Consider the following 21415-nt stretch of genomic DNA (forward strand, 5'->3'; position numbering starts at 1 on the left):
TATCCAAATTTAAAAGTCAAATAAAATTGAAAAAAGTGCTTAAAGTTTTTTTTTTAATCAGGTATATTTTCAAATGAATTTTGATTTTAATATGTCAATAAAATATCCTAATTTATAAATTCATTAAAAAATATAAAAGTTTGATTTCTAAATCTAGGTCTTAGAAAGTCTATCAAGTTAAATAATAATAAATTATCATTAAGTGAAACATAATTTTTATTAAATAATTAAATTAGGTGTTTTGTCAATATGATTAGGTTAACCAAATCAAAATAATATAAAAAAAAAGTCCACGTCCAAATCAATTCAAATTAAAAAGAAAATTCACCTATATTATTCATTTCATGTTTATTATAAATTAAAATTAAAAATATTAGATTAAATGTAATAACGTGCTATTTCGGTAACTTGACTTGGTTGTTTCTCTTTGGATGATTTCCACTCTTACTTATATCCAAAGAAAAATATAATAATGTGCAAAATGTCTCTATTAGCGGAGAGAAAACAGAAGAGCCAAAGTTTGAAGAACAAGGAAAGGAATAAATAAATAAAAAATAGTAAAATTTACTTTTAAATACATATGAAAAATGAATTTTCTATATATCTTTATGCATACTCAGAATGCTTCAAATTTAACAAAAATTCTAAGAAACAAAACTAATGGATTAATGATAATTTATTATGAAACGCAGCATATAGAAAATGAATGGACGTAAAAGAAAAGAACCAAGCTGACAAAGCAAAATGAAGAAATGGTGCGGAGAAGCATAAGTAAAACGGTGCGTGCTGGAAAGATCTAAGGCAGAGCAAGAGATGGATTCCCGCGTTTCTCAACAGATCTATCAACTAACAACAGGTTAGTTACAGCTGCAGTTAGTTAGAAACCCTTCCTTGCCTCGAATTCAGCCTTGTTTCATTGTTTCTTTTCACCAAGGATGCGAAAATAAAGGGGAGAAGAAGGCGGACAGCAACTCTCCCTTGCCAACCATGACATCCCCGGCGTCAATCGGACTTCCTCGCCTCTTACTCACTTCCTCCAGCCGTCGATAAGCCCTTCTGTAATCACAATTGTAGTCGACGGACGGTCAACAGAGAGAAGAAATTGAAAGTTTTGAAGCCCGAAGCTGTGAGTTTGTTTGCTACAATCTCTTTAATTCTATATTTGCGGCATTAGATAAGTCTGAAATTCTGATCAAGTCCTTAGAGTGGCTGAGGTCCATCAGTTTCAAATTTCCAAGAGGCTGTAAATTTTATCTAAATCAAAAACTTAATTAATTAGTCTTCAAAAATAAGTATTTCATGATGAAATAAGATTATTTTAAATCAGGAATATTAAATTTATATTTATGATTTTCGTTTAGAAATTCAGTTAAAAGCAAATAATCAAAAAAATTAAGCATTCGAATTAATGAAACTTTTAATATAAGGGCAGCCATATAAAGCTTTAAGAAATAGGTTGGTGGGAATTTTCATGCCCAGATAAAACCGAGAGGTAAACTAAAAGGAATCCTTGGGATCCGCAATTTAATATCTGCTTTAAATTCAAGTTCTGCGTCTAACCAACCGAGCTGCAGACTACTAACTAGTGAGTGAGCAATTGTTTTTAATGCAAAGCCACAATGTCTTGGTATGCATTATTTGCTTGCTTGTATTGCTTCTCTAGTTCTTGTCCTGTGTGTGTTTGCTAGAACTTCACTTCTCTAGTCCTCGAATTGAATTTCTTTGCAATTTTGTTGCTCACACAGATAGATGGAAAAAATGAAGGAGATAAATGCAACAAAGACTTTAGAATTCATTGCTCATCGAGCAATAAGTGAAATTCAATAAATGAAATTCAATAGTAAAATAAGAGATTATTTTATCATCATAGTAATTGTCGTCTATTTCATAGTCATTGTCGTCTTTCAAGCATACAAACGGAGCTTATTTTATCCTGATGAGATCATTGGATCCTTTTATTGTCTTCTTCTTCTTCTTCTTCTTCTTCTTCTTCTTCTCTTCATTGACATGAAATTATTAATATTTTATCAGTAATGTATTGAAACTTCATAGCTTGTGTTAATGGACTTGAGGAAATGCATGAGGAAGGAAGCATGCCTTGTGTTGCAACAGATGCTTTTCAAATACGTCCTCCGTTACTTTCTCACATACATCCTTGTCCAAATTGATGCAATTATGAAAGTCAAGATATGATTCTTCGTTTTTGTATTCATATAATAAGTCTTCATCTTTGTCTTCTAAGCATGGAAGCTCTGGTAAAGATTTAAGTCTCTTGCAATCATTTAATCCAAGATATTTCAAATTCGGCAGTTGTTTAATGCTTGCAGGTACGCTCTCAAAATTGTTTCCACATAAATGTAAATGTAACAATGACACTAAATCACAAATACTCTGGGGAATTTCTAATATACCAGTGTCACGTAAATCAATCCTCCATGAACGGGACAAACCTGTCAAAGGAAGCAATGCCAAACCTTCACATACACCACGCGCCAAGTCTACCAAATTTTTCAGTTGATTGATGGCGGATGGTAATGTTTTCATTCCACTTGCATTTATGCAAAGTAACTCCCGTAATTCTAAATCCCCTATGTTATCTGGCAATTCAATGACATTCTATTATGTACTGCATAAGCGTGTAAACTGTAAAGAAATAAAGCAAAATATCAATATTTATGTGGTTCACCCTCTCAACATAGAACTACATTCTACTATCATCAATAAATAATCATCAATTTACAAGCTTAAAGCTATACTACCCATAAACCCAATTATACCCAAGAGAATCCATACTACATCAAACTGTTCATAGTAAATACATTAGTTAATCCCTTTTAGTCTCCTCTGAGTATAACCCAATATATTTGCTATTACAATACTATACCACAAAGAGTGTCTTCAACTATATAGGCAAAGCCCTCTCACCAATGGATAAAAATCATTTCCTCTTAAATTTTATGTCTTTTTTCTACCATAGGCTCAAGCGTATTTTCACTACAATGGGCAAAAGCCCCTCATCATTGGGCAGAAGCCCCTCATCATTGGGCAGAACTAAATCCTCAACAATTGGCAAGACTTCTCTTTATAATGGCCAATAGCCTCACTCTATAAGTTGAAAGCCTAATAGCACTTTTCACTATTCTCCTATTTATAGTATTAATTTGCTCAATCCTAATCTAATTAGAAGTTCCACTTAATTTAGGAATAACATTAAAATAAGAGTTCTGCTTTATATAGGAAATATTCCTTTATCTTATTGAGAAATATTTCTCCCACTTAAATGAGGAAAAGGTCTTTCTAAATCCCACTGGGATTTTGAGTCATAATTCTAACAATCTTTACCTTGACTCAAAATCTATGAACTATTGCATACCTCCAATTCTCGGGTGCTTTCAATCATCACATATTTATGCTTGAGCTTAAACACTTCAAATTATCAATCTCTTCAATCTTTATCTTGGGTGTAACTTGCTTCTTTTTTCAAAAAACCTTCGCGGCATCAACTTTCTTGTTTTTGCATCAAAAGCTCCACCTTAAATTCAACTCTTCACTATCACTATTGTTGCATGTGTGACTTTCTATATGTCACAATATCTCCACCTTCAACCAAACTTACCAAAATCATTCTCATGGCTCTGATACCAATTGTGTATTATAACACTACACCACAAATTGTGTCTTTAACTATATGGGCAAAAGCCCTCTCATCAATGGATAAGAATCCATTTCTCTTGAATTCTATGTCCTTTCTCTACCATAGGCCAAAGCCTCTTTTTATTATAATGGGCAAAAGCCCCTCATCATTAGGTAGAGCTAAATCTGCAGCAATTGGCAAGACCCCTTTTTACAATGGGCAATAGCCTCACTCTATGAGTTAAAAGCCAAATAATCCTTTCTACCATTCTCCTATTTATAGTATTAATTTCTTCAATCTTAATCTAATTAAGAGTCTCACTCAATTTAGGAATAACACTAAAATAAGAGTTCTACTTTATATAGAAAATATTTCTCTATACTATTGAGAAATATTAAGGTCTCTCCAAATCCCACTAGGATGTTGAGACTTGAATCATAATTCTAACAATCTCTACCTTGACTCAAAATCCATAAACCATTATATGCCTCCAATTCTTGGGTGCTTTCAATTATCACATTTCCATGCTTGAGCTTGAATCCTTCAAATTATCAATCTCTCTAATCTTCATCTTGGGTGTAACTTGTTTCTTTCTTCAGAAAATCATCACGTCAACTTTCTTGATTTTGCATCAAGAGCTCCACTTTAAATTCAACTCTCCATCATCACTATTGTTGCATGCGCAACTTTCTATATGTCGCAGCCACTCCACTTTCAACCAAACTCACCAAGATCATTCCCATGGCTCTGATATCAATTGTTGTGCACTACAGAAGCGTGTAAATTGCAAAGAAATAAAGTAAACATACAAAATATCAATATTTATGTGGTTTATCCTCTCAACATATGGTTACATCCACGGACATGCCATTTTCCACTATATTCAATAAATAATTATCAATTTAGGAGCTCAAAGCTATACTACCCATGAATGCAATTACACCTAAGAGAACCCATACTACATCAAATTGCTCATAATAAATATATTAGTTAGCTCTTCTCAGTCTCCTCTATACATAACTCAATATATTTACTATTACAACACTACACCACAAAGGGTGTCTTCAACTATATGGGCAAGAGCCCTCTCACTAATAGACAAGAATCCATTTCTCAATCCTAATCTAATGAGTTGAAAATCAAATAACTTTTTTCACTATTCTCCTATTTATAGTGTTAATTTCCTCAATTCTAATCTAATTAGGAATCCCACTTAATTTAGAAATAATACTAAATAAAAGTTCTGCTTTATATAGGAAATATTTCTCTATCATATTGAGGAATATTTCCCCCATTCAAATTAGGAAAATGTCTCTTTAAATCTCCCTAGGATTTTGAGTCATAATTCTAACACATTCAAACAATTTGAGATATCAGGGTTTGTAAGAGATTTCAGATTGAGATGCTTTGTGGAACACTACGCAGTTCTTTGCAACCAATGACATAAATTTCTTTAAAACATTTCAACTCGCCAATGCTGCTAGGAATCTCAATCAAGCTTCTACATCTGTCCAAAAATAATAACGCAAGCTTTGGAACACTAGACAAGTCTGGAACTCTGGTTAGCTCCAAAGAGTTGCTGAGGTATAAAAATTTCAAATTTCCTTAGAGCCTGTAATGAAAATATCAATAAAATAAGCAGATGCTAATTAACTTAGGCAAACAGAGCTAAATTTATGAAGTCACACAAATAATATTCATTGAGTCATCTTCAAATTGTAAGATTTAAAGATCTAATTTTAATTAAAGACAAATAAATTAAAAATATAATATCAAAGTTCATAAAAATAATTATTTTTTTAGTGAATTAATATGAATGAAAAGTATTTTAGGAAAATATAAAATAAAATTTATTACTTTAATTATATTAACAATATGTTGTTAAATTATGTTAAAATAAAAGCATGTATATTTTGATGGATAGTGCATGAATTACATAAAAACAAAAGCGATACACTCCATCACAAAATCAGGCCTGGAACTTCAGTCTCTCAATACACCAACCTTCGTCTTTGCAATCGGATCTCAATACACCAAACAAGGTTCTCGCCGGCACATGCAGCCATTTTATGCAACTTACCCTGAGGTGTAAAGAATGATTGTCCGTTCTTGATTGAACTTTTTCATCCGCTTGCAGTAGATAGAATATTCCACCCTACATACTTCAACCTTTTCACATTTAACGGAGTTATTTATATTTATTTATCTATCTATTTAATATGCGGGAGTGGACAAATTTTGACCCTTTCAAGTTAAAAAGAAAATTCACCTATATTATTTCGTTTCATGTATATTATAAATTAAATTAAAATTAAAAATATTAGATTAAAATGTAATATCATGCTATTTCGGTAACTTGATTTGGTTGTTTCTACTCATATTTGTCAACCCAATAAGTAATCCATTATTTTAGGGTTAACCATTTGATATCTGTTGGAAAGAAGTTCTAAAATTTTGTTCCCCTCATTCATCTCTCTAATGAGACTAATATTGTAGGAATCCTACATCAAAAGAATACAAAGTAAAAAGGTAATATATAAGTGGCTGGGTTACAATATTGACTTGACTAGTCATTTTGATATGTAAAAGTAATGTAATTACTTATATAAACTCAAAATAAAATGATTTAAATTGTAATTTGTCCAACACTCTCTCTAAATTTAACAAATATAGTCTTGCCTTGTGATATTAAAAATGCAGAGGGATTTGAATCTTCTTTGAAAGTTGGTGTACAATAATTCTAATTCAATAAGCTTGATCAGATTTTGAAGAGATGAGGGAATCTCAACCAAACTTTTACATCCCTTTAAATATAAAAACTCAATATTTGTGGCATTAGATAAGTCTGAAATTCTGATCAAGTCCTTAGAGTTGCTGAGGTCCATCAGTTTCAAATTTCCTAGAGGCTGTAATGAAAGATAATTTTATCTAAATCCAAAATTTAATTTATTAGTCTTGAAAAATAAGTATTTCATGATGAAATAAGATTATTTTAAATCATAATAGTAAATTTATTTTTATGATTTTCGTTTAGAAATTCAGTTAAATGCAAATCATTAAAAAATTAACCATTCAATTTATAAAACTTTTAAGTTAACTTAAATATTAAATAAGCAATAGAATTATAAAAATGAAAACCTAAAAAAAAATCTCTTAAGAAAAAGAAAGCCTTGAAAAATAATATAAGTGCGCCATATAAAACTTTATGAAATAGGTTGGTGGGAATTTTCATGCCCAGATAAAACAGAGAGGTAAACTGAAAGGAATCCTTGGGATCCGGCATTTAATATCTGCTTTTAAATTCCCGTTCTGCATCTGACCAACCAAGCTGCAGACTACTCACTAGTAAGTGAGCAATTGTTTTTAATGCAAAGCAACAATGCCTTGGTTTGCATTATTTGCTTGCTTGTATTGCTTCTCTAGTTCTTGTCCTGTGTGTGTTTGCTGAGAACTTCACTTCTCTAGTTCTCGAATTGAATTTGTTTGCAATTTTGTTGCATGCACGGATAGATGGAAAATTGAAGGAGATAAATGCCTTTTGAATTCATTGCTCATTGACCAACAAGTGAAAATCAATAAATGAAATTCAATAGTAAAATAAGAGATTAAGGCAACATAATACATTACTCTAGCAATAAAACCCAATAATATGTCTGCATATAATGGTGAACAGTGAACACTGAAGAGAGTAATTGGGAAAAAAAATGAAATTCAATTTGGTAAATTTTAGAATTATACTTAGCTGGTTTAGAATGATAGCAGACAGAGGAAGTTACATAAAATAATAAAATCAGTATTTTGACCATAGGAGCTCACTTTTGCAGCTGCTAAGAATTTCTGGACATATTCCAAGATAAGAAAACATTAAAGAAAACAGAGCTTTTAAGGTAAATCTTGTAGGCTTTATAATCTGAATCTTTTCTCTATTTCATAGTCATTGTCGTCTTTCAAGCATATAGAGTAACCTACGGTATTTACGAATGGAATTCAGCATTATGAGAAGACATGCCAATGTGACAGATGATTTTCTGTGTTCTTTTGCAAAAAGGAACTCTATGAACTTCTGCAAGAACTTTAGTCTCTGGATGGGATAGAGTAACCCAGTTGTAGATCCAACAATAAATCAAAAGCGAGTCCAGGAATGAGTCCAAAAACAAGCGTGTTATTTGAGGATTCTTCAGTAATAGGATTGGTAGTTTGGTTGATCACCACAAAAGTGCCGTGCAATTGAACCAGACAGTCCTGGATTGCCTAAGAAACTGGTGACAGGAAAAATGTCAAACTGGCCTGATTGTGAATGCTTTTGAACTTTAAGATGGATCGACTGTGGTGTTATTCAAAATTTATAATTCAGCACAATTGCTTTTATCAGCAAAATTTTATTGATAAATGACATCTAGAAAATACTTAGTATGGACTTTGCCGATTAAACCAATCCGATAGGCTTCCCTATTACACCCAACAATGGTATTCCAAGTGAAAAAGCATAGAAAGAAAGGTACAAAACACGCCAATAATACAGCACCAAAGTTGCATCACAAAAGACAGCAAACAATTGCCAGCAGAACAAAAGCCAAAGGTTTAGAAAGCTGAGAGCTGCATCAAATTCTGCAGAAAAGTCGCACACAAAAGCCTCCAAACACGAAATCTGCAACAAAGAGGAGACGTACAAGACGAGATCAAGCAGCACAGCTAGAAACTTATGTTGATTTGAACTCTTAAATCGCTATAGGACCGGATGTGATGAGTTCTCTGATCAATATAATATGCAGTTTAATTGAAGAATTTTCGTGAAATCAAGTAGTACTTATTAATGGTTGTTATGATGTTTTAAATTTAAGAGAGAAATTTTATTGTAAATTTTATTAATGGTTATTATGATTTCAAACCTTGTGAATGTAATGTATTCATGTGGAAAGATAATGTAAAAATGAAATTCAATAGTAAAAATAAGAGAGTAAGGCAACATAACATATTAGTTTAGCAATAATACCCATCAATATGAGTGAACACTGGACAGAGTAATTTGGCAAAGTTCAGGTTGCATAAGAAGAATATGGAACAAAATATACTGTTTAATTTCTAACCTTTAAACACTTAATGAGTCTCTGCTGTGGCGGTAGTGCTGCAAAAGATTACGAGTACTTTGTAAGAGTAAATATATTATATTAACAAAAAAAAAAGAGTAAATAAATTATGAGAAATTCCTTTACCTGTTGTAAGGTGTTTGGTCTCGTTTCAATTTTAGGCGGAGAAGGTTCTTCTTCCTCATCTTCTTATTTCTGCTTCTCTTTTTATCTCTGCAGAGAAAATCATCTCGAACTATAGGAAGTACCCCACACTTAATTATAGCGCCGGAATTATGTTGTGGCTTGAGTGAAAAATGTTCAATGTGGTACTGTAACGAGGCCTCTTCAATGGAGAACTTAAATGTGGCCTCATCGAAACTGTCGGAAATGTAGAACAATTCATTCCAAAGGTACACATGTTCTGATTCCAACAGATTAGTTTTGCAATAAGGCTGGAAACTGAACTTGGAAATTTTACTGTTGTGTCCAGATTTATCAATGAATTGGGCTTCGCAATTAAACCTAACACGATAACCATAATAATTTTTGGGATCAAAAACAAGGCATAAAGAAACACCAATCAAGTTAGGCTGATCTAGTGTGAATGAAAGAGAAGATCCACTCTGGTTCTTATATCTCATCCTTTGAGGCACTTCATCCCCGGGAATACACAAACGAACAATCTGTACCATGAAAATTATAAATTATTTTATGAAAAAAAAAATAAAATAAAAACTTATCATGATGATCCTTGTAACACCTGAGAAATGAAAGCATACCTTGTGTTTCAACAGATGCGTTTTCAATACATCCTTCATCACTTTCTCCTTATCCACACTGAAGCAATTACTAAAGTCAAGAAATTTTTCAATTCGAAGAAAATTTTCAATTAGATCTTCGTCTTTGTGTTCTGGGACAAGGAAAGAAGTTGACGCAGATTCCAGAGATGTGCAATTCTCTAAAGACAAATCTATTAAGCATGATGGAAGCTCTGGTAAACATTTGAGAGATGTGCAATTCCCTAAAGACAATTTTCTTAAGCATGATGGAAGCTCTGGTAAACATTTGAGTCTCTTGCAACCAAATAAGTAAAGCTGTATCAACTCAGATAGTTGTTTAATGCTTGCAGGTATGCTCTCAAAATTGTTTTCAGTTAAACTTAAGGATTCCAATGAGACTAAAAGCCCAAGACTCTGGGGAATTTCTATTATACTACACTCATCTAAACTCAAATTCCGTAAGCGGGACAAACCTGTCAAAGGAAGCAATGTCAAACCTTTACAGCCTGTACACGTTAAGTCAACCAAATTTTCCCATTGATTGATGGAGGATGGTAATGCTTTTATTCCAATGCTATCTATACGAAGGTACTCTAGAAATTCTAAATCCCCTATGTTCTCTGGCAATTCAGTGACATTCAAAAAATGTGACATCCAAAGGAATGTAAGAGATTTCAGATTGCAGATGCTTTGGGGAATACTATGCAGTTTAAAGCATCTCGTTAGATCAATTCGTTTTAGACATTTTAACTCGCCAATGCTGCTAGGAATCTCAATCAAGCTTCTACATCCGCCCAAAAGTAAAACCTCAAGATTTGGGAATCTAGACAAGTCTGGAACTCTGGTCAGCTTCATAGAGCTGGTGAGGTCTAAAAGTTTCAAATTTCCAAGAGCCTGTGATGAAAATATCAATAAAATTAGCAAATGCTAATTAACTTCACAAAATGTAGCTAAATTTTATATAGCAGCACAATTACTCTTGCCTCATCTCCATTCCAAAGATCTGTGAGTTTGCTCAAGGGCATGCGGAGTTCCACAAGATATTTTGTGCAACACTTCAATGGCAAATAATTCAAAGGGTATCTATCCCAGTGAAGATATCTTAGACCTTCTGGTAGAAATTCAAGGCCGCTAGGAAGCTGCAATTGTCCTCGACTAGAATTAGAATCATTGAAGAATTTGAGGATTCTAAGATTGTACATCTTCTGGAAGGCTGTGGAACTTAGCACCAAATTATCTTTCACCTCATACATGTTAAGTGATATGCCTTCAACATTTTCAGTTCCCTAAAAAAAAAAACAGCAAAAGATCATCATATATCACTTAATTCCATATGAGAGCTACAGTTCTTACAAAACTCAAATAGATGAAAAATGAAACAAGAAACTACACTAAGTCCTTACCGTTTCTCTTGTCAATACACGACTGATATCCTTGTAATTCAATAACCTGATGCTTGCTCCAGGTTGTTTGGATTCCTCATAAGCAATTTCCTTGCCCATTTGTTGCAACAAGTCATGCATACCAACATGATTGTATGATGAAATGGTTATGAGAGATTTATCAATTAGACGACCTATTGTACTTCTTGCAGATAAACCACAAGCATCTAGTATTCCCTCAACACGACCTCTAGGCTCCCCCTTAAAGAAACATGCAATATCAAGAAATATACTTTTTTGATAACGATCTAGGTTATCATAACTTATTCTCAGGACTTTTTGAATGTTCAAATCAGGAATTTCTTTCACTTTTTTCAACTCACTTTCCCAATCTTCTATACCCTTACTATACATATTAGAGCCTAAAACTCTAAGAGCCAACGGATTGCCTTTAGCATATCTTATTGCGATCTCCGATAGCTTCTCATATCCTTCTTTGGGATGATCTTGTTTGAAGGCATATAAGCTAAAGAGATGGAGAGCTTCATGATTAATTAATTCTTTAACCTCATATATATGCTCCTCAAGGCAAACATTTATGAGTGTTTGCCTATCTCTGCTGGTTATAATTATTCTACTTCCCTTATTGTACCAATCAAGGTTTCCACCTAAACCCTTTAAAACATATGAATCATCTACATCATCAAAGATGAGGAGTACTTTTTTACTCTGAAGTCTTGTCATCGTGAAATCCCCTGGACAAGGCGTATCTATATATCCATCTTTCTCTCCTAACAATTGACGGAAGATTTTATCTCGCAAAGCATTTGATGTTTGCTTCGTTATTTCTTCCCTAACATTGGCAACAAAGCAATGACTCTCAAATTTAGCCTTGATTCGATGAAATACTTTGTCAGCAAGAGTTGTCTTTCCAATACCTCCCATCCCCCAAATTCCTACAACTCGTTTATCATTTATTGATTCAGAAAATAATAATTCTTCCATTTTCTTCACCCGATATTCAATTCCAACTAAATCATCATTCACGTAATTGCCTTTAAAGATGTGATTTAATTTCTCCAAAACAATATTTACTATTTCCTCAACTAGTTCGGACTCAGACCTGATTATATATGAAAAAGAAATGTTAGTAAGTCATACATCCAAGTAAATAACATGCAATCAATATATATATATTTCTATTTAGAAAAATAAGATACTGATATTAAATTTGACATTAACACCGTTTATATTTGAATTTGATCATGGTGAAATTTATTTAAAATTATGGTATGTGCTATCTGAACTAATGATATACTGATTTTCTATTGAATGTTATGTACTTAGATGTATGTAAGAATTTTTTGTATTATATCTAAAGATTAATATTAGAATTTCAATTTGCAAGCAATCTAATTAAGTATTGAGTATTTAATTTTAGCTTAACATCAATTTTTTTTTTTTATGCCCCAATATTTGCTATGTTATACTTAGAATGTGACAAACTGACAATGTGTACCGATCACATCATTTATGTTATGCATTTGCCCACAAGATGCTGTTTCCTTTTGATTTTGGAATTAGTATTTCATTTTCTCGTTCAATAAGGAAACGTTAAGATTTAGCCAAATTGCATATTCTTTAATTTATTGCTTATTGAATTTTAAAAAAAAAAAAATCTAACATTTGAATTTGTTACTCATTCTATCCAAATTTTTTAATTTTAGGTAATTAAATTAATTTTTTTAAAATAAAAAAATTATTCAACACTCAAATTAGAATTTAATAAATTACGATGTAATCCCTAAAATTTGACAAAACTTTATAATTTGGTCTTTATATTTTTAAAAACAAGCAATTTTATCATGAAATTTGATAAAACTTACAATTTAATCCCTTAATTTAAATTTTATTTTACCAAACTTCAAAAACTAAATTGTAATTCTCCTATTAGAATTCAGAGATAAAATTTGAGCATTGGATAAAATTTCTTTAATTTTGAAAGATTTGATTTAATTGTTCAAAATTAAAAAATTTAAATAAAAAAGAGCAGTAAATACAAATATTTATATTTTTTTAATTCAGCCGGTCATTATATATTGATATTTCTTTCATCTATATATATATATATATATGAATTAAAATAACACCATCAATATAAAGGTAAAACACAAATATTCTTAAAAATTCAGATATTATATGTTGAGGACACATGTGAAAAATTATGATAAATATGGTGTACTATTGTAATCAATCATCTCAACATATGTTAAATAAGGGTAGTCTAGTTAATTTTCTTAGACTTTTAAAAATATAAGAGATGAGAATGTCTCGAGTATTCCATTTATATAAAAAAATTTAATTTTAAATTAATAATTAAGTGATTTATTATCAAATTCACCATTATATATATTTAGCTTAACTTTTGGCAATTTGTCTACACTCAAAAACAAAAGAAAAAACCGCCATTATTATTCTTGCTTGAGAAGAATATTTTCATTAGACCCATAAATAGATTTATTTCCAAAAAGAAAACATATATAAGAAACAAACAAATAGTATCTAATTAAATATTTTTATAGATATTGTTGTCATTTCCTTTTAAATTATACATCAATGAAATAGAGCCATTTGTCATGTATCGGATTAGGACTAAAGTTATCTCTAATTTAAAATAATAATAATAATAATAATAATAATAATAATAATAATGAAAATGTTAAAAAAATAATAATTAACTTACTTGATATTCCGTGACTGTGAGTCCCATCCTGCTAAGTTGCTTATTTCTATCAAGGCATGGCGCCATCCTTCCAAAATTTTTACTTCTTTTTTATGCTTACTAAATGCCTCTCCAAAATTCCCTCTCAGCTCTTGAACATCAGTTGGATCTACACGATAAAATACTGGAAGGACTATTTGTCCAGATGTTTTCATGCATTGAAATATCTTCACAAGCTCATCCAAGCACCATGGGGAATCTGCATAATTTTCAGAGAAAACCACTACTGAAACGTATGAATCTTCAATTGTTTCCAGTAGAGAACTTGAGATCTCTTCTCCTTTTTCAAGGTTTTCATCCAAGAAGGCATTGATTTGTTTTCCCGACAAAGCTTTAAAGAGATGGGAGAGAAAACCCTGACGGATATCTTTGCCTCTAAAACTAATGAAAGCATCCCATGTCTTGTACTGATCGGGAGGAGTAGAAGAAGTAGAAGCCATGGTAGAAGGCTGTTGTACAAACAGAGTTTGAACAATGTTTCTCATGAGAACCGAATTTGAACAAGGTAATTAACGAAAGCAATTAAATACCAGAGATGTGTATTTTTTGCGTGTGGGGGTGTGGAAAACTCTTGGAGGCTATAAAAATTTATAGGCATATAGCATCATTGAAGGCGCTTTCCCAGAAGGAACATATTATTGCTGTGGAAAACGAATGAGGGGAGAAGTATGAAAAATATACCACTAATTAACGAAATTATCATAAAATATATATATATGGAAACACCCAAGTACCTTCCATAAAAGAATATAGGAAAATTATAAATTATAAAAAAAAAAAAGTTGACTTGACATCTATAAAGTTATGAATAAAATGACTCGGAATTATTTTGTGCACCTTTTAATATATGAGTGAGATTATTGTATGTTTTTTAAGTATATATTTTCTCTCCCACAAGACACAAGATTTATTTTTTTTTAATTCAAGGAAAAATTATAATTATGTATATATAATTTTTTTATTTTTGTTTTTTTTATTTTTTAATTGATGAAATGGAAATTTTTTTTTCTAATTTTTCATCGCACAACAATCCATCTCTTTTAGTCTAAAACACTAAAAAAGTAGATTAAAATATATTTTCTTTACATACAAATTTAAATATTTTTATTTAAAAAAATATAAATAAATTTTTTTGATATATTACATCACAATTATACCTTAATTTTTTTACTAAATAAATTATACCTTCATGTTAAAAAAAATTAACCAAATTAAAAACTTAATAAAATTGAAAAAAGTGCTTAGGGGTTTTTTTTTTTAATTAAGTCCATTTTCAAATGAATTTTGATTTTAATATGTCAATAAAATATCTTAATTTATAAATTTATTAAAAATAATATATATATATATATGTTTGATTTCTAATTAGAAAGTTTATTGAATCAAATAGTAATAAATTACTATTAAATAAAATATATTTTCCACCAAATAAGTAAATTAAATATTTCATTAATATAATAAATTATTTAAATTAAAATAATTACTATTATATTTTATATAAATAAGTGCTCGTCTCAATGACCGGATGTGAACAGTGCAACTTTTGGGAAGTTAACTTTGCATTAAAGGCGGTTGACGACTTGACATGTTGGACATGTGTTTTTTTGGAGGAAGATAAACTTTTAAATTATAATTTGAATTATTTTCGATAAGAATTATACTTCACTAATAAATTAGTACATAGTTTTAAGGTAAAAATATTTTTTAACCCCTCAAATTGTAATTTTAAATAGTTAAATTCATATATATTATTTATTTATCTATAAAATGCTTAAACATAATTAATAAAATTTAATATGATATCCACAGACATTTTTTCAATAATATCTTTTAGGGTAAATTATAAACATGTTTATATATATATATATATATATAATATTTTGAATTTATTTTTTTTAAATAGAAAAACTTTTATACTTTTTTTGTTCTCAAGCATCTATTTGACCATATTAAAAATTTTATTTATGTATATAATATCTATTGAAAAAAAATATAAAAAATGGCCTCAACAGTTTATGAAATATAAAAATAAATACTTGAAAATACTTTATAATTTCTGGGAAGCTAACTTTGTATTAAAGATAATTGAGCACTTAACTTGTTGGGAGCGAGTTTTTCAAGGAAAATATATTTTTAAATTGTAATATAAATTAATGCATAATTTTAAAATAAAAAAATATATATATTTTTTAATACGCCAAATTATAATTTAAAATGAGTTAAATTCATATATATTATTTATTTATTTATAAAATGCTTAAAATAATTAATAAAATTTAATATGAGATGCAAAAATTTAAATAGAAAAAAATAATTGATTTTAATATAAAAGAGAAACACAATAATTAATTCCTAATTAATGAAAAATCATGTGATGAGAAATAACTGAGTACTTTCTAGGTCAAAGACCTCTCATTTTCAATTCTAAAATTACTATTGGGTCACTTGGATTTGAGGTGAAAAGTTTTAGCTTTAGTATTATTTAGATTGAATTGAAACATTTTAAATATTATTAAAAAAAAATAATTTAAAAAATTTATTTTATTATTTTAAAATTTTAATAATTAAAATTTATCAAATTTAATTTTAAATTATTTTTTTAATATTCTCTAATTAATATATTTTAAAAAGTAATTTTTTCAATAGTAATTTCAACAATAATGCTAGATAAGTCTTTAAAAATTATAATTTTAAATTTTAATTTTAATTAGAGGTTAACAAAATAAATATAAATGATATAAAAAATAATTAATTTCAATATGAAAAATATACGATGAATGAAGAAAATTATCATGAAAAGATATGATTAGGAAACACATAAGTGACTTTCATAGAAGAATATAGGCAAAATTATAAATTAAATACTTAAAATATAGAATGTCATGCACCAAATTGTGGTTTAATACGAGCTAAATTTAATTATATATATTATTTATTATAATATTTATCACTTAGCCTTATTTATTTTTAGTATGCATATAAATAATAAAATTTAAAATTTTTTTATTAAATTTCAGTTTCAATTTTACTAAATTAAGAAGATGAGTGGAAACAGCCAATGTTTTTGCTTCCAGAAGGAATGGATTGCTAGTGGACGACTAGCAATACAATTTGGTCAGCAAAGTAAAAGCAAAAAGGCACGAAAGCCATGCGATCTGAAATAGCTGACTACTTTCGGTGTAACCAACCACAATGATTTGGGAATCGCAAAAGTTAGGTATTTATAAATATTTAATTTGATAAAATTTTAATAGAATAATAGATTTAAATTTAAAAAATAATATTTATTATAAGTTTAAGTTAAATTTAAATTTTATATATTAAGTGTTTATTATTTAAATTTATTTATATAAACAATTAATTAAATATAAAATATATTTTTTTATAATAATATTTTTATATATATTGTATTTAAATAAATAAAATTTAAATATTAAATTTTAAAATATAAATTATTAATTAAAAATATTTTTTTATAATTTATTAATTAAAATATAAAAAATTAAATAAATTAAAATATTAATCAAATAATGATAATTAAATTTAAAATAAATTTAAATAAGTAATAATAAATTTTAATTGTATTCACTATGAACAGAGTTAGTCTAAATATTTTACCATTGTCGTCTTTAATATCTGTCGACAGCTGTAAAAGACTCCTCATTTCCGATTCTGTCAACTGCAGCACATGTGATTGAAATTACGTAGATTTCAGTATAAAGCAAAAGAAATAAATCATTTCCTATTGTGCATGGTTACACTCTATTCCACAGGACTGAAATTTCCGCTCATGGCCCTGTATTAGTATGTTATGAACAATACTAACAGGACTCTCCTGTCCAGATTTCTAGAATGGTTCAAGCCCATTTCAGCATGGCGCTACAGCCTGAAACGCATCATAGACACCCATGGAATAGAAGACAGGCCCATCGCCTGACCCAACATCGTAACCTTGTTCATTTTTCATGTGCCTTTCTAGAAGGCCCGATGGACTCTCTGGACCTGCATCACGAATATGAGTGGAGGACTTATGAGGGGTCAATTATTGACAAAGATGCCATGGGACCCTTGAGAAAACAACTGGCTGAGTACCTCTGTGAAATCAACAGCTATTATTGCCTGGTGCCTCCCCATGTGAATTGTACATCACTTGGTCCCATTCGGTCTCTCACTGATGAGCCCATTGACTGGATCCATCCCATGTGGCAAGATTCCCAGGATTCAATGGACACAGAGTCAGGAGATGCCATTCAGAGTGCTGACCTACCATCTCCTGTACACCGACAGTGGCCAAAGGACTTTTTTGGAATCGACTCTGATGACTCTGACTTTGACACCCTTAATATGTCTGCCACTCCATGATAAGAGTTAAAAGTTTGACAGTCAATAATGTAATAATGTATCTGTCTTTATTTTGCTTTTCTTTATGTTGCTTTAAAAGTGTCGGTAGCCAGTTTCTAACCGGTTGCCTGTAATGTTAAGAGCCTCCTCGCCTATATAAGGAGTTGCTCTCTTCAGTTGTAATCAGACTCAGTTTTCTTTCAATAATATTCTCTGAAGTTCTCTTCTATGGCTTTCTAATCACTTCTCCTTCTCTCCAAAAACTTTTGAATGTGTATCATACTCTTATAATCAGAGATACTTATGCTCTACACTTGCCTCTTCAAGAGGATCCTGTGTATCAGAAATATCTTTGTTTTGACATTAAGGTGCGACGGTCCCGTTATCACTTGTATACTGAACAAAGAAATAAATCATTTTCTCAAAAATAAATCGAAAGCCATGTTCCATTGATTCTCAATTAAGCCACTCGGTAAATTATATTATATGGACCTTATTATTGATAATACTCGAAACGATCTTATGTGCCTTTCAGGATACTACATACGTAATTAACTTTACAACTTCATATTAAGATGACTGACTTGATGAGTTGACCTTATTTAATTTCTTGAACTTTTTTTTTTTTATAAATTAGAAGCTTTAAAGTATAATTTAATTTTTTATTTTTAAATTTTTTTTAATAAATTGATGAAGTGAGAATTTTTTTTTTCTGATTTTCGAAGGTTCAATAATTCATCCCTTTTAGTCTAAAACACTAAAAAAATCTGTTAAAATATATTTTGTTTACATACAAATTTAAATATTTTTATTAGAAAAGATAGAAATAAAATTTTTGGATATATTGCATCACAATTATAGTTTAATTTTTTTTTTTAAATTTACCTTCATGTTGAAAAAAATTAATCAAATTAAAAACTTGAATAAATTTGAAAAAAATGCCTAAGAGTTTTTTTTTAATAGGTCTATTTTCCAATGAATTTTTATTTTAATATGCCAATAAAATATCTTAATTTTTTAAAATTTATTAAAAATAACATATATAAGTTTAATTGTCAAGTAATCAAATCAAATACTCAATTAACATAATTAAGCCATTCAATTCAAAATAATAATTATTATATTATATATAAAAAAAATCCATGTTCAACAACATAATCAAAGAGACAACAAGACTCAGTGTGCTTAGAGCTGTAGCTATTTTTTGTAATTAAAAAAAAAAAAACAACAAAGCACTTTAAAATACCATGCAATTTCTAAGAAATTAAATTTATACTAAAGACAATTGATTGGACTTGACTTGTTGACGCATGTTTTTCGAGGAAAATATACTTTTCAATTGTAATTTGAATTATTTTTTATAAGAATTATACTTCACTGATAAATTAGTACATAATTTAAAGATAAAAAAAAAACTTTTTAACCCCCTCAAATTGTAATTTTAAAATGAGCTAAATTCATATATATTATTTATTTATCTATAAAATGCTTAAAAATAATTAATAAAATTTAATATGATATACAATAATTTAAATAAAAAAATAATTGATTTTAATATAAAAGAGAATCACAATAATTAATTCCTAATTAATGAAAAATCAATATTTTTTTTAACCACAATAATTATTGATTATAAAATTTTTTTAATAAAATTCAGTTTCAATTTTACTAATGGAGGAAGATGAGTGGCAACAGCTGCCCATGTTCTTGTTCTCTGAAGGAACATGCTAATCAGCAATGGAATTTATTGTAAGCAAGTAAATGCACAATGGCACAAAGTCATGAGATGGGCAATAGCTGGGTACTTTCTAGGCCAAAGACCTCTCATTTTCAATTCTGAAATTATTAGTGGGCCACTTGGATTTGAGGTGAAAAGTTTTAAGTTCACGTTTAGTTAAATTTAAAAAAAATTATTTTATTATTTTAATATTTTTATTATTAAAATTGATCAAATTTAATTTTTAATTATTTTTTAACACTCTCTAAATTGTATATTTAAAAAATTAATTTTCTCAATAGTAATTTCAATAACAATGCCAAATAGATCTTTAGTTATAGTTTCTATTTAGCATTGAGTTTTAAAAATTAATACTGTTTTTTTAATAAAAATATTATTTTAAATATTATTAAAAAATAGTTTAAAAATTTTATTTTATTATTTTAATATTTTAATAATTAAAATTTATCAAATTTAATTTTAAATTATTTTTTAATACTCTCTAATTAATATATTTAAAAAAATAATTCTCTCAAGGTTACAACAATAATGTCAAATAAATCTTTAAAAATTATAATTTTAAATTTAAATTTTCGTTAGAGGTTAATAAATAAATATAAATGATATAAAAAAATAATTAATTTTAATATGAAAAATATATGGTTAAGAGCTTTAAGGTATAATTCCTTTTTTTTTTATTTTCTATTTTTAAAAAAAGTGATGAAATGAGAACATTTACTTTTTTTTTTCCTAATTTTGTTAAGTTACAACAATCCATTTCTTTTATTCTAAAACATTAAAAGAATAAACTAAAAAAAATATTTTCTTTATATAAAAAATTAAATTATTATATGCAGCTTCCCAGAAGGAACGTAAAAAGAACGAGGGAAGAAATAATTTAGTCCACAAAGTCATCATGTGATATTGAAATTCCACAAACATTTTTTCAATAATATCTTTTAGGGTAAATTATAAACATGTTTATATATATATAATAATTTTGAATTTATTTTTTTTTAAATAGAAAAACTTGTATACTTTTTTGTTCTCAAGCATCTATTTGACCATATTTAAAATTTTATTTATGTATATAATATCTATTGAAAAAAATATATAAAAAATGGCCTCAACAGTTTATGAAATATAAAAATAAATACTTGAAAATACTATGTAATTTCTAGAAAGCTAACTTTATATTAAAGACAGTTGAGAACTTATCTTGTTGGACGTGTGTTTTTCAAGTAAAATATATTTTTAAATTGTAATATAAATTAATGCACAATTTTAAAATAAAAAAAAATATATTTTTTAACACGCCAAATTGTAATTTAAAATAAATTAAATTCATATATATTATTTATTTATCTATAAAATGCTTAAAAATAATTAATAAAATTTAATATGAGATACTAAAATTTAAATAGAACAAATAATTAATTTTAATATAAAAGAGAACCACAATAATTAATTCCTAATTAATAAAAAATCAATATTTTTTTTAACCACAATAATTATTGATTATAAAATTTTTTTAATAAAATTCAGTTTCATGCTAATCAGTAATGGACGACTGGTAAGGCAGCAATGGAATTTATAGTCAAAAAAGTATATGCACAAATGGTATAAAACCATGAGAGGGGAAATAACTGAGTACTTTCTAAGTGAATGACCTCTCATTTTCAATTCTAAAATTACTATTGGGCCACTTAGA

At 28.6% G+C, this 21415-nt stretch overlaps 1 protein-coding gene and 1 long non-coding RNA gene across 2 annotated transcripts; one reads left to right on the forward strand and one right to left on the reverse strand.

Annotated features, from left to right (window-relative positions):
- The first annotated feature begins 725 nt into the window (after positions 1 to 725).
- Positions 726 to 2670, forward strand: LOC131173269 (uncharacterized). Its single transcript, XR_009143522.1, has 2 exons — positions 726 to 1126; positions 2328 to 2670. It is a non-coding gene; the product is annotated as an uncharacterized LOC131173269 (long non-coding RNA).
- A 5273-nt stretch (positions 2671 to 7943) lies between these two features.
- Positions 7944 to 14317, reverse strand: LOC110642065 (disease resistance protein RPV1). Its single transcript, XM_058134984.1, has 7 exons — positions 13608 to 14317; positions 10886 to 11987; positions 10466 to 10768; positions 9483 to 10376; positions 8848 to 9386; positions 8722 to 8759; positions 7944 to 8282 (listed from the first exon to the last, which is right to left on the reverse strand). The coding sequence occupies exons 1-6, from the start codon at positions 14129 to 14131 to the stop codon at positions 8732 to 8734; spliced, it is 3390 nt and encodes a 1129-aa protein (XP_057990967.1). The 5' UTR covers positions 14132 to 14317; the 3' UTR covers positions 7944 to 8282; positions 8722 to 8731.
- Positions 14318 to 21415: the final 7098 nt, after the last annotated feature.

The sequence above is a fragment of the Hevea brasiliensis genome, chromosome 14 (genome assembly GCF_030052815.1).
Source record: "Hevea brasiliensis isolate MT/VB/25A 57/8 chromosome 14, ASM3005281v1, whole genome shotgun sequence".
In the NCBI taxonomy this organism is placed as follows: domain Eukaryota; kingdom Viridiplantae; phylum Streptophyta; class Magnoliopsida; order Malpighiales; family Euphorbiaceae; genus Hevea; species Hevea brasiliensis.